General features: G+C 42.9%; 1 protein-coding gene across 1 annotated transcript; it reads left to right on the forward strand.

Annotated features, from left to right (window-relative positions):
- The first annotated feature begins 12,134 nt into the window (after positions 1 to 12,134).
- Positions 12,135 to 13,924, forward strand: LOC121534794 (prostaglandin E2 receptor EP4 subtype-like). Its single transcript, XM_041841358.2, has 2 exons — positions 12,135 to 12,986; positions 13,166 to 13,924. Exons 1-2 carry the CDS (start codon positions 12,135 to 12,137, stop codon positions 13,787 to 13,789), a joined length of 1,476 nt encoding a protein of 491 aa, XP_041697292.2. The 3' UTR covers positions 13,790 to 13,924.

Below are 13,924 nucleotides of genomic sequence, written 5' to 3' on the forward strand. Positions count from 1 at the left end.
GACTGTTACGGGAGTTTGAGCAACGCTTTCAGATTTATGTTTATATGTTTTTATGTTGATGTGCAATTGTTTTTAATTGTTTTGATTTTATTTGTATATTTAACCTATTCTTGACTCTGTGGTTCTTGCACTTGTTTGGGGAACAGGATTTCATTATTTTTATCTACATTTCTGCCTGAGAAATGACACCCTGATATAGTTCTGTGATCTGTGAAACAGTTATGTTAATCACTGAGGCATTGTGTGTTTGTGTGTTCTTTGTCCTCAGAACTTTCAAATAACATGAGGTGTTTTATGATTAATAGTGATGTTGTGCTTTTGGACACTGTCCTCAGGCTCCAGCTTTATGTTTATATGTTTTTATGTTGATGTGCTATTGTTTTTAATTGATTTTATTTTATTTGTATATTTAACCTATTCTTGACTCTGTGGTTCTTGCACTTGTTTGGGGAACAGGATTTCATTATTTTTATCTACATTTCTGCCTGAGAAATGACACCCTGATATAGTTCTGTGATCTGTGAAACAGTTCTGTTAATCACTGAGGCATTGTGTGTTTGTGTGTTCTTTTTCTTTAGAATTTTCAAATAAACTTGACGTGTTTTATGATTAATAGTGATGTTGTGCTTGTACTATTTTGGACACACTGTCCTCAGGCTCCAGCTTTATGTTGTATGTTGATCGTATTAAAACAAAGAAAACAATCTGAAGTTGTTGTTTTTAAGTTATATATACCATGATTTTTCCGGTCCGGCCCACTTGGGAATAGATTTTCCTCCATGTGGCCCCTGAGCTAAAATGAGTTTGACACCCCTGCTCTAGCACCACTGTGAGGGACTCCACAGCAGAGGTTGGATCTGAGACCAGGGCTGATGGCAACTGATGCTGAAGGTGAGGGCGTCAGAGGGCTTATGCTTATGAAAGCGCTGATGAGCAACTTTAGGCTGGCGAGAGTGGTGTGGAGCTGCAGGGTGGTAAATCTGCGGCACCCCCTTGAATATGAGCCATAGCAGCTGGCAGTGATCGAGAAGGTGGATCAGAAACGGGACATAAGGACTGGTCAGCCTCCACTTGGTTAGGATGCGCATCCCTTTTGGTGACTAATGGTGGTGATCTTCTCCTCGTCATAGATACTGCCGTCCCTTCCCTGCGTCTTCTCACTGACCCTCTGTGGTGTGCTGGTACGAGCCTGTGGCACTGGAGGTTCAGCTGGTTGTGGGTGTGGTTTAGCTAGCGTAGCCATGAGCTGCTCTATCCTATGCTCCATTTGTTTGAGCTCCTTCTTGGCCTCAAGTAGCATCAGGTCAGAGAGGAGAGCTGTGCTGCGACGGAGGACCTCAAACCTCTCCCTGATAGCATGCCACCGATCGTCCCACCGGTCACTGCGACTATTGCGGTGGGAGTGGCATGCTGTGTCTTCAGGCTTGTTTGCTTGTCTTCATTCAGGGAGAGGAGACTGGGATGAGGTGGATGGTGACCAACGCCTTGACTCGGCGTAGCTCTGAGACATCTTGGGCTGTGGTAGCTTATAATATCCGGCAAGCGAAGGACCATGAAAAATACTAAGGGGTTGATCCGGGAGGACCATGTAGAACAGGTACTAGTAGAGAGCTATTAGGTGCCAATGGATAGGGTTCAGCCACCAAAGGTCTGTCCGGCAACAACAAGTCAGATGTCTTCAGAACAGGCTTATTGCCGATATTGGGTTCAACACACCACACTCTTCTGTAATGACAGCTCACATAGAAAGTGAGAGTATATAAAAGTGGTTCTATGGAAAGATAGAATAAAATAATAACCATAAGTACAGGCGCACAGACAAATACACAGATAGTAGAATACAATGGCCCAATTACTGGTAAGCATATAACAACTGAAACATGACTGCAATGTAACTAAGGTCTGCACATGTGCACAAGACCACAACCAACATGGAATAGCACAGGCTAAATTAGGCTACATGCATACATCATAAGGCTATACACAGTACATGGTAGCATGAAGCTTCATAAAGACTCTAAATGTCCATAAACACAGCTATTAACTTAACCAGACAGTATGAGCATAATTTATATGATAGGCTATCCTAAACAAAGCATGTGGTACACAGCATAACGAGCTAGCATGACTGGCTAGAACCTAGGCTAGCTGGCTAGAAATAGCATGACGCACATGGAAGGAAAATACCTTATAAACATTACAGACATGGTAAATACTCTACTGACTTAGCAACACCCAACTAAAACCCCAATGACATGTCGGACAGTACTTACAATTAGATGCACACACTAAAACACAGGTCAAACACAATTAACATAAGGAATAGTCCAGCAAGTCCATTCCCTTCTGACCATGGGAAAATACCTTATAAACATTACAAACATGGTAAATACTCTACTGCCTTAGCAACACCCTACTAAAACACCAATAACATGTCGGACAGTACTTACAATTAGATGCATGCACTAAAACACAGGTCAAACACAATTAACATAAGGAATAGACCTGAGCCGGGTTCAGTGAGGAGCAGGGTTCAGTGTGGTGCATGAGGAATGGCGGACTGTGATTGGCTGATACAAGTGGGGTGACTTGGAGGTACCACTACGATGAGAAAATAAGGGGATGTTGAGCAAGGACAACAAACTACTAGAAAAATCGTGCTGAAACTTCTAAATCAGCGCTAGTCTTTTAACAGTGGTCAATTAAAGATTTATTTGTGGACTTTGACGTGTGCTTGGGGTTATTGTCTTGCTGGAAAATCCACTTGTGGCCAAGTGTCAACCTCCTGGCAGAGGCAACATGGTTTTTGGCTAAAATGTCCTGGTACTTGGTAAAGTTCATGATGCCGTTGACCTTAACAAGGGCCACATGACCAGTGGAAGCTAAATAGCCCCAAAACATCAAAGATAACCCACCATATTTTACCGTGGGTATGAAGTACTTTTCTGCATATGAAGAGTTTCGTTCCAAAACGCTATATCTACCATTTTTGTGTTTTTTATCAGAAATTATTGCTGATGGGTACCTTCATGTGTGTGTGAAATATTACTGTTCTCAGATTTTATATTACTAGATTTTATATTCAAATGGAGTTTGTTGCAAAACGCTATATATCCATTGTTTAGCTGGAATGGAATGTTTGTATCCTGTATATTTGACTGTGATATGTGGTTGTCTCACCAAGCGATCTCAACATGACAGGACTAACTGTAATACGCTCTGGATAACAGCATCTGCTAAATGACTAAAATGTAAAATGAAAATATTTTTCATACAGATTTCATATTACTGTATTGATTCATTTTCAAATATTGATGTCATAAAAACACAAGTAACCTGACTGATGTCTTGAGATGTTGCTTCAATATATTTACATAATTTTCCTTCCTCATGATGCCATCTATTTTGTGATGTGCACCAGTCCCTCCTGCAGCAAAGCACCCCCACAGCATGATGCTGCCACCCCAGTGCTTAACGGTTGGGATGGTGTTCCTCGTCTTGCAACAACCCCCTTTTTCCTCCAAACATAACGATGGTCATTATGGCCAAACAGTTCTATTTTTGTTTCATCAGACCAGAGGACATTTCTCCAAAAAGTAAGATCTTTGTCCCATTGTGCAGTTGCAAACCGTAGTCTGGCTTTTTTATTGCAGTTTTGGAGCAGTGGCTTCTTCCTTGCTGAGCGGCCTTTCAGGTTATGTCGATATATAGGACTTGTTTTACAGTAGATATAGATACTTTTGTACCTGTTTCCTCCAGCATCTTCACAAGGTCCTTTGCTGTTGTTCTGGGATTGATTTGCACTTTTCGCACCAAAGTACGTTCATCTCTAGGAGACAAAACGCGTCTCCTTCCTGAGCGGTATGACAGCTGCGTGGTCCCATGGTGTTTACACTTGCGTACTATTGTTTGTACAGATGAACGTGGTACCTTCAGGCGTTTGGAAATTGCTCCCAAGGATGAACCAGACTTGTGGAGGTCTACAAAACATTTTTCTGAGGTCTTGGCTGATTTCTTTTGATTTTCCCATGATGTCAAGCAAAGAGGCACTGAGTTTGAAGGTAGGCCTTGAAATACATCCACAGGTACACCTCCAATTGACTCAAATGATGTCAATTAGCCTAATGTATGCACGCATGACTGTAAGTCGCTTTGGATAAAAGCGTCTGCTAAATGGCATATTATTATTATTATTATCAGAAGCATCTAAAGCCATGACATCATTTTCTGGAATTTTCCAAGCTGTTTAAAGGCACAGTCAACTTAGTGTATGTAAACTTCTGAACCACTGGAATTGTGATACAGTGAATTATAAGTGAAATAATCTGTCTGTAAACAATTGTTGGAAAAATTACTTGTGTCATTGTCACGCCCTGGCTCTGGGGACTCTTTATGTTGAGCCAGGGTGTGTAGGTTTCATTGTTTAGTTTTCTATGTTTGTGTTCTAGATCGTTTAGATCTATGTTGGCCAGGGTGGTTCCCAATCAGAGGCAGCTGTAGCTTGTTGTCTCTGATTGGGAACCATACTTAGGCAGCCTGTGGGCATGTTACTTTGTGGGATCTTGATCCGTAAGGTTTGTTGTTTAACCTAGGACTTCACGTATCGTTTGTTTTGTTGTTTTGGTTCGTGTTGTACATTTAATAAAGTATGTACGCCTATCACGCTGCGCCTTGGTCCGCTTCAGTCGACGATCGTGACAGTCATGCACAAAGTAGATGTCCTAACCGACTTGCCAAAACTATAGTTTGTTAACAAGACATTTGTGGAGTGGTTGAAAAACGAGTTTTAATGACTCCAACCTAAGTGTATGTAAACCTCCGACTTCAACTGTATATATATATATATATATTTTTTTTATAACAAAATGCTACTGAAGGTAGAATTTGCTAACACCACTTTGCGGCTGTACATGCGCCAAAACTCTGGTATTTTTCATCCAATAGCTTGTTCTCCATCTTCTTTTTAAATAGTGAGCCAATATGTTTTGAGCACTTTTATTTCCCTGACTGATCAAAACTAGTTTTCTCATTGTCTCTCTTTTCTTTCTGCAGCAGACATAGCTATAGAGAGCAATATGTTTGGAACATCAAATTGCAATAAAATCACAGTATTGAATAGTGAGAATCGCAATACATCGGTACGGCACCTAAGTATCATGATAATATCGTATCGCGAGGTCCTTGGCAATTCTCAGCCCTAATAGCTAGCATATTTACCAACTTTAGGTAGCTAGCTAGCTAGTCAAAGTTAGAAAACTAGCTAGTGTGCTAGCTAACCCAATCAAAATCTACAGATTGCATCGAAATACTATTCTGTAGATTGTAACTAGCTAGCCTAGTTGCTAGGCCGCACAAAAAGGCCAGCTAATGTTTGCTAGCTAGCTTCTGGTCCATTTTTGCAAATCTGCATGTAGATTTTTTTCAAATTTCCATAACTATCCATCATCATATACAAACACTAACAGCATTTGCCCTTCCATTTGCACAGAGAGTTTTTTCATGGCTTGGTCATACTTTAACAGTGAAATTAAGCAGGTTGTTTCATGAAATCTATTAAGATTAAGCTTAATATTAAGATTAAGATTGATGTAAACTTCACACCTCCCTGAGGGGGTATACTACGACTTAAGCTAGATCTACAATGTAAAAAATAGTAAAAATAAAGAAAAACCCTTGAATGAATAGGTGTGCCCAAACTTTTGGCTGGTACTGTATATACATCAATACACATACATACATACATACATACATACATACATACATACATACATACATACATACATACACTACCAGTCAAAAGTTTGGACACACCTATTCATTCAAGGGTTTTTCTTTATTTTTACTATTTTTTACATTGTAGAATAATAGTGAAGATATCAAAACTATGAAATAACACATAAGGTATCATATAGTAACCAAAAAAGTGTTAAACAAATCAAAATATATTTTCTATTTGAGATTCTTCAAATAGCCACCCTTTGCCTTGATAACAGCTTTGCACACTCCTGGCATTCTCTCAACCAGCTTCACCTGGAATATATTTTGATTTGTTTAACACTTTTTTGGTTACTACATGATTCCATATGTGTTATTTCATAGTTTTGATGTCTTCACGATTATTCTACAATGTAGAAAATAGTATAAATAAAGAAAAACCCTTCAATGAGAAGGTGTGTCCAAACTTTTGACTGGTACTGAATATATAAATCTACACACATACATACAGTGAGGGTAAAAACTTTTTTTATCCCCTGCTGATTTTGTACGTTTGCCCACTGACAAAGAAATGATCAGTCTATAATTTTAATGGTAGGTTTATTTGAACAGTGAGAGACAGAATCACAAAAAAAAAAATCCAGAAAAACGCATGTCAAAAATGTTATAAATTGATTTTCATTTTAATGACGGAAATAAGTATTTGACCCCCTCTCAATCAGAAAGATTTCTGGCTCCCAGGTGTCTTTTATACAGGTAACGAGCTGAGATTAGGAGCACACTCTTAAAGGGAGTGCTCCTAATCTCAGCTTGTTACCTGTATAAAAGACACCTGTCCACAGAAGCAATCAATCAATCAGATTCCAAACTCTCCACCATGGCCAAGACCAAAGAGCTCTCCAAGGATGTCAGGGACAAGATTGTAGACCTACACAAGGCTGGAATGGGCTACAAGACCATCGCCAAGCAGCTTGGTGAGAAGGTGACAACAGTTGGTGCGATTATTCGCAAATGGAACGAAAACAAAATAACTGTCAATCTCCCTTGGCCTGGGGCTCCATGCAAGATCTCACCTCTTGGAGTTGCAATGATCATGAGAACGGTGAGGAATCAGCCCAGAACTACACGGGAGGATCTTGTTAATGATCTCAAGGCAGCTGGGACCATAGTCACCAAGAAAACAATTGGTAACACACTACGCCGTGAAGGACTGAAATCCTGCAGCGCCCGCAAGGTTCCCCTGCTCAAGAAAGCACATATACAGTGGGGGAAAAAAGTATTTAGTCAGCTACCAATTGTGCAAGTTCTCCCACTTAAAAAGATGAGAGAGGCCTGTAATTTTCATCATAGGTACACGTCAACTATGACAGACAAATAGAGGAAAATAAATCCAGAAAATCACATTGTAGGATTTTTAATGAATTTATTTGCAAATTATGTTGGAAAATAAGTATTTGGTCACCTACAAACAAGCAAGATTTCTGGCTCTCACAGACCTGTAACTTCTTCTTTAAGAGGCTCCTCTGTCCTCCACTCGTTACCTGTATTAATGGCACCTGTTTGAACTTGTTATCAGTATAAAAGACTCCTGTCCACAACCTCAAACAGTCACACTCCAAACTCCACTATGGCCAAGACCAAAGAGCTGTCAAAGGACACCAGAAACAAAATTGTAGACCTGCACCAGGCTGGGAAGACTGAATCTGCAATAGGTAAGCAGCTTAGTTTGAAGAAATCAACTGTGGGAGCAATTATTAGGAAATGGAAGACATACAAGACCACTGATAATCTCCCTCGATATGGGGCTCCACGCAAGATCCCACCCCGTGGGGTCAAAATGATCACAAGAACGGTGAGCAAAAATCCCAGAACCACACGGGGGGACCTAGTGAATGACCTGCAGAGAGCTGGGACCAAAGTAACAAAGCCTACCATCAGTAACACACTACGCTGCCAGGGACTCAAATCCTGCAGTGCCAGACGTGTCCCCCTGCTTAAGCCAGTACATGTCCAGGCCCGTCTGAAGAGTGCATTTGGATGATCCAGAAGAGGATTGGGAGAATGTCATATGGTCAGATGAAACCAAAATATAACTTTTTGGTAAAAACTCAACTCGTCGTGTTTGGAGGACAAAGAATGCTGAGTTGCATCCAAAGAACACCATACCTACTGTGAAGCATAGGGGTGGAAACATCATGCTTTGGGGCTGTTTTTTCTGCAAAGGGACCAGGACGACTGATCCGTGTAAAGGAAAGAATGAATGGGGCCATGTATCGTGAGATTTTGAGTGAAAACCTCCTTCCATCAGCAAGGGCATTGAAGATGAAATGTGGCTGGGTCTTTCAGCATGACAATGATCCCAAACACACCGCCCGGGCAATGAAGGAGTGGCTTCGTAAGAAGCATTTCAAGGTCCTGGAGTGGCCTAGCCAGTCTCCAGATCTCAACCCCATAGAAAATCTTTGGAGGGAGTTGAAAGTCTGTGTTGCCCAGCGACAGCCCCAAAACATCACTGCTCTAGAGGAGATCTGCATGGAGGAATGGGCCAAAATACCAGCAACAGTGTGTGAAAACCTTGTGAAGACTTACAGAAAACGTTTGACCTGTGTCATTGCCAACAAAGGGTATATAACAAAGTATTGAGAAACTTTTGTTATTGACCAAATACTTATTTTCCACCATAATCTGCAAATAAATTCATAAAAAATCCTAAATGTGATTTTCTTGAAAAGAAAATCTCATTTTGTCTGTCATAGTTGACATGTACCTATGATGAAAATTACAGGCCTCTCTCATCTTTTTAAGTGGGAGAACTTGCACAATTGGTGGCTGACTAAATACTTTTTTTCCCCACTGTACAGGCCCGTCTGAAGTTTGCCAATGAACATCTGAATGATTCAGAGGAGAACTGGGTGAAAGTGTTGTGGTCAGATGAGACCAAAATCGAGCTCTTTGGCATCAACTCAACTCGTCGTGTTTGGAGGAGGAGGAATGCTGCCTATGACCCCAAGAACACCATCCCCACCGTCAAACATGGAGGTGGAAACATTATGCTTTGGGTGTTTTTCTGCTAAGGGGACAGGACAACTTCACCCCATCAAAGGGACGATGGACGGGGCCATGTACCGTCAAATCTTGGGTGAGAACCTCCTTCCCTCAGCCAGGGCATTGAAAATGGGTCGTGGATGGGTATTCCAGCATGACAATGACCCAAAACACACAGCCACGGCAACAAAGGAGTGGCTCAAGAAGAAGCACATTAAGGTCCTGGAGTGGCCTAGCCAGTCTCCAGACCTTAATCCCATAGAAAATATGTGGAGGGACCTGAAGGTTCGAGTTGCCAAACGTCAGGCTCAAAACCTTAATGACTTGGAGAAGATCTGCAAAGAGGAGTGGGACAAAATCCCTCCTGAGATGTGTGTAAACCTGGTGGCAAACTACAAGAAACGTCTGACCTCTGTGATTTCCAACAAGGGTTTTGCCACCAAGTCCTAAGTCATGTTTTGCAGAGGGGTCAAATACTTATTTCCCTCATTAAAATGCAAATCAATTTATAATATTTTTTACATGCGTTTTTCTGGATTTATTTGTTGTTATTCTGTCTCTCACTGTTCAAATAAACCTACCATTAAAATTATAGACTGATCATGTCTTTGTCAGTGGGCAAACGTACAAAATCAGCAGGGGATCAAATACTTTTTTCCCTCACTGTATATATATATATATATATATATATATATATATATATATATATATATATTCATACACTACCGGTCAAAAGTTTTAGAACACCTACTTATGTGGTGGACCCTCTGCAAAGGGTTCTACCCAGCACCAAAAAGGGTTCCCCTATGTGGACAAACCGAAGAACCCTGCATAGTTCTAATTAGCATTAGGAAGAAGAGGCAATTGCCTCAGGCCTCACATCATCAACGGGCCTTGTGAGGTCCGCTCGAGGTCCCACAATACATTTCTTTAGTAAAAAGTCAGGTGCTGCTGATAATACTGCTGTCGTTTTCCAGGCAGAGGACATGTATGTAATACTCGTTTTGGACAGACAGCATCAGATACAGCTCTGTCAGAGTGGCCATTGGGTTCTTGGTCACCTCCCTGACCAAGGCCCTTCTCCCCCGATTGCTCAGTTTGGCCAGGCGGCCAGCTCTAGAAAGAGTCTGGGTGGTTCCTAACTTCTTCCATTTAAGAATGATGGAGGCCACTGTGTTCTTGGGGACCTTCAATGCTGCAGATGTCATGAACCCTGCGTCCTGAGTCGGTTCCTGCCTGTGTTGCCGTTTTTTTCTGCTCTGAATCTCCTGTTTCCTGAAGGTTCTTGAATGCTCCCTGCCTGGTTGCCGGGCGACGTTGCTAGGCGGGAGATCTCCCGATTACCCGCACCTGCATCTCATCAGCGATCGGCACACCTGGTCCTGATCATCACCCTTCATAAGCTCTGACCTGACATCCATTACCTGCCGGATCGTTAGCCATGAACAGTATGTTTGTCAGCGTATCAGCCTCTGAGTTACTAGCGTTAGTTTTGTTGTTTTGCACCTTGTTGGCTTGCCGTGTACTTACCTCCGTTTGTTTCTATCTACAGTCATTCTCCCGGAACCTTCACCCAACCCCTGCCTGGTTGTCGGCGGCTGCCGAGCCATTATTGGATCTGCCACTGCACCTCCACCAACTCATCTCCGCCGCCCGCTCTGTCCCCTGGATTATTCTGCATCGTTTTTTGAATCTGTTAATAAATACTCACCTTCGTTCAACTCACCTTGTCCTGGTCTGCTTCTGGGTTCTGGCTTAGAAAACCGTGACAGCAGAAATGTTTTGGCACCCTTCCCCAGATCTGTGCCTCAACACAATCCTGTCTCGGAGCCGAACATGACTGGGAATTCTAACATATCCGTATCCATTCATCATCATCAATAGTGTCTCCCAGGTCTTCCTCATATTTTTGTTTTACATGTTTTGTGTCATCGGGAAAAGCCACTATCAACCCTTGAAACACTTCGGAAATCAACTTTAGAGGTTTGACAGACTGCCTTAAAATTCAGTTGAAGTCGGAAGTTTACATACACTTAGGTTGGAGTCATTAAAACTTGTTTTTCAACCACTCCACAAATTTCAGGTACACCTGTCACCATTTGATCCTGCTAAGACATGATGAGCATAGTGTTGTGTACTGATTGTGCACCATGACAGTGAAGCCTGTAGAGCTGTTTATACCGTGTCAGTGTGAACAGTAGGGAATTACCTAAGGAAACTGACAGATCAATAACGTTACATTGCTATACTGACTAATAAAAACTCACATTACGCTGAAGAAATGTCAGAATATATCAGTCTTCAATCATTTGGCCACTGGTTTCATCGTTTGATTCAGGTCTAGTGTTTGAGGCAAAACTAATACCTAAAGTTAGTGAGATGGCTAGTTTTTTTTTCTGTCAAATAGCAGTTACCTTGCCAGCTAGATCAGTCAACTAAAGAGTAGTCAGTTTCTGCTCTGCTTGCTTTTACAACTTGGAGAAAAAGCGCAACACAGACAGCAGCTGCCTCTGTTCATCTCTCTCGTGCTGGTCCTTTATGCCAGCCTTTCAGAAGCCTTGCCTTAACACAGCCTGTCCACATGCTCTGTGTTGTCCTGTGTTGTCCGTGTGGTCCTAAATCCAGCTGGCTGAAACTGGAAAACAGCCTACCTGACCACTCTGAGGCATCCGCATGGTCCTAAAGCACACAATTGCCGTGTTTTGTATCACAGTGCAATGATAAAACAAAAATGCAATTTCAGAATGTAGGGGGGGTCATGTCCCCAGTGAAAGTTGCGCCCCTGCCCCAATGTATGATCTATAAAAGCATAGGTGTGGCTCAGATCACCTGGGCTGTGTTGCTGGGCTGTACACTGAGTAGACAGACTATACAGTATGTCTACTGTTGAATAAAGACCTGTATAAAACTAACGGTTGAACATTCATTGTAAAAATAGTAACATACTTACTTTCCTAGGATAGCCGTTTGGCACAAATAGCCTTTTGCTGTGTTGAAGTCATGCAGGGTCCATTATTGAACCTAGAAGTATGGTAGTAGGCTACGCCTCGGGCACCTGACGTCACATTATTGACATCAGTGACAGTGGCTGTGCGCGAGCGAACAGCCACTAGCTTAAATACCAGCAGCGTCAGGTGCGGTTGTAGACACAACACAAACCAAAGCATACTGTTATGGGAACTGTTGGATCATGCAGGTAGGACCAAAACAAAGCTCAACAACATGTGTTCTGTGGTATCGTAGGCTACGCTTTCTTTTATTTTCTATTGCTTTTGTTGTGTTCTCTTGTAAAGAGACACTGCATGGTGGGAAGGGAACGTTTCTTAGAAGTTGAAGCTATCAAGCTATTTTGTTTCAGTTTTAATTGAAGAATGATGCATAATTCCGTCAATGACAACGGCTCGAACATTTCAGAACTACTCCAACCGCTCTGTGTCACCTACAACCACACCACTTTCCCACCTCTGCGACTGGAATCCAAATCCCTGCTCACTTCAGCCACTATGTTCGCCGTTGGAGTCCTGGGGAACCTCATAGCCATTGTTGTGTTGTGCATTTCAAAGAAAGAGCAGAAGGAGACCACTTTCTATACGCTGGTTGTTGGAATGGCTATCACGGACCTGTTGGGGACCTGTTCCACCAGCCCGGTGGTTATCGCCACCTACATAGCCCAGAGGTGGCCCGGCGGAGAACTACTGTGCGATTTATTCTCCTTCTCTATGCTCTTTTTCGGCTCGGCTGGAATGTCCATCCTGTGCGCCATGGCAGTTGAACGATACCTGGCCATAAACTACGCATACTTTTACTCTCAATACATTGACCGGACAATGGCGCGTTTCGCGCTCATGGGCATTTACCTGGCCAACATTGTGTTGTGCGTCATGCCCAGCTTTGGGTTCGGGAAGCACATGCGCCACTTTCCGGGCACTTGGTGTTTCTTGGACTGGAGGGCGACGGATCCCCTCGCCGCCTCGTACTCGTTTCTTTACGGTGGGTTCATGTTGCTGTTGATTGCGTTGACAGTTCTGTGCAACTTCGCAGTGTGTCTGTCACTTGTGGGGATGAGCCAGAAGACGCGGATAGTGAGAGTGAAGGTGTCCGCGCAAGGTGGCTCACGGCGCGGGTTCCTGCCCTCCGTCACCAGCGTGTCCGCGGCTGAGATCCAAATGTTCTGGCTGCTAATATTTATGACCATCGTTTTCCTGGTGTGCTCCATTCCTTTAGTGGTAAGTAAAAGGCATCTATGGAAATTTCATTTAAGCTATTGTGCATGCATTATGTCTTGGGCATGAGTTTCAAATATGGACAAAGCTATGCAACACAGACCTAAATGAATAAAATATTGCTGGAAAATTGTTTGCTTTATCCACATATACTACTTTTATATATTCTCTCAATCTGACAGGTGCGCATCTTTGTAAACCAGCTGTACGGGCCTGCCTACATCTGTGCTGGAGTGAAACCGGATTACCACAGTGATCTGATGGCCATCCGCTTCGCCTCATTCAACCCCATTCTGGACCCCTGGGTCTACATCCTTTGTCGGAAGAACCTGTTGGTCAAGGGCTATGGGAGGATAAAGAAGACAGTTGGAAAAGTCAAGGCGGAGCCCGGGCGTCATTTAGGCTGTGTTGGCATTGGCAGTCAACAGTCACACCCGTCATTTGAATACAGCAATGAGACCAGTTATGTGTCATTACGCACAACCAACTACAGAAATGACTTGGAGAACCAGGTTACCACCAAAAGTAAATCGTTTACAGACTTTACCATGCGACAAGCCTGGGAATTTGACATGGCGCGGGACAACTTTCATCCGTTTAGTGTCGACCAAACTGCCGTGCTCAGCTTCCAAGCGGAACTTGCTGTGGTGTCCAAACCGGCCATGATGGCGTCACTGCTCGGAGGCAGTAAGGCGCTTCCGGCGAAGTGCTCACCAGCAGGTGTCCGTAGCCATGTCAGTAAAGTGGACATAGTCACCTGTACCTTCAGCACACCTAGCTCCTGTCAGTCGGAGAAGTGCCTCTGAGCAACTGTAGGACTGTGGTATCCTCTACAAAACATGAATGTTTTCACATTGACTTTAACAGCAAATGTCTGCGACCCAAGCAAACAGGGGACGGATGTCCAGGGGACCAAGACACAACCTGTTGACGTTCCAGGG

The sequence above is a fragment of the Coregonus clupeaformis genome, chromosome 21 (genome assembly GCF_020615455.1).
Source record: "Coregonus clupeaformis isolate EN_2021a chromosome 21, ASM2061545v1, whole genome shotgun sequence".
In the NCBI taxonomy this organism is placed as follows: domain Eukaryota; kingdom Metazoa; phylum Chordata; class Actinopteri; order Salmoniformes; family Salmonidae; genus Coregonus; species Coregonus clupeaformis.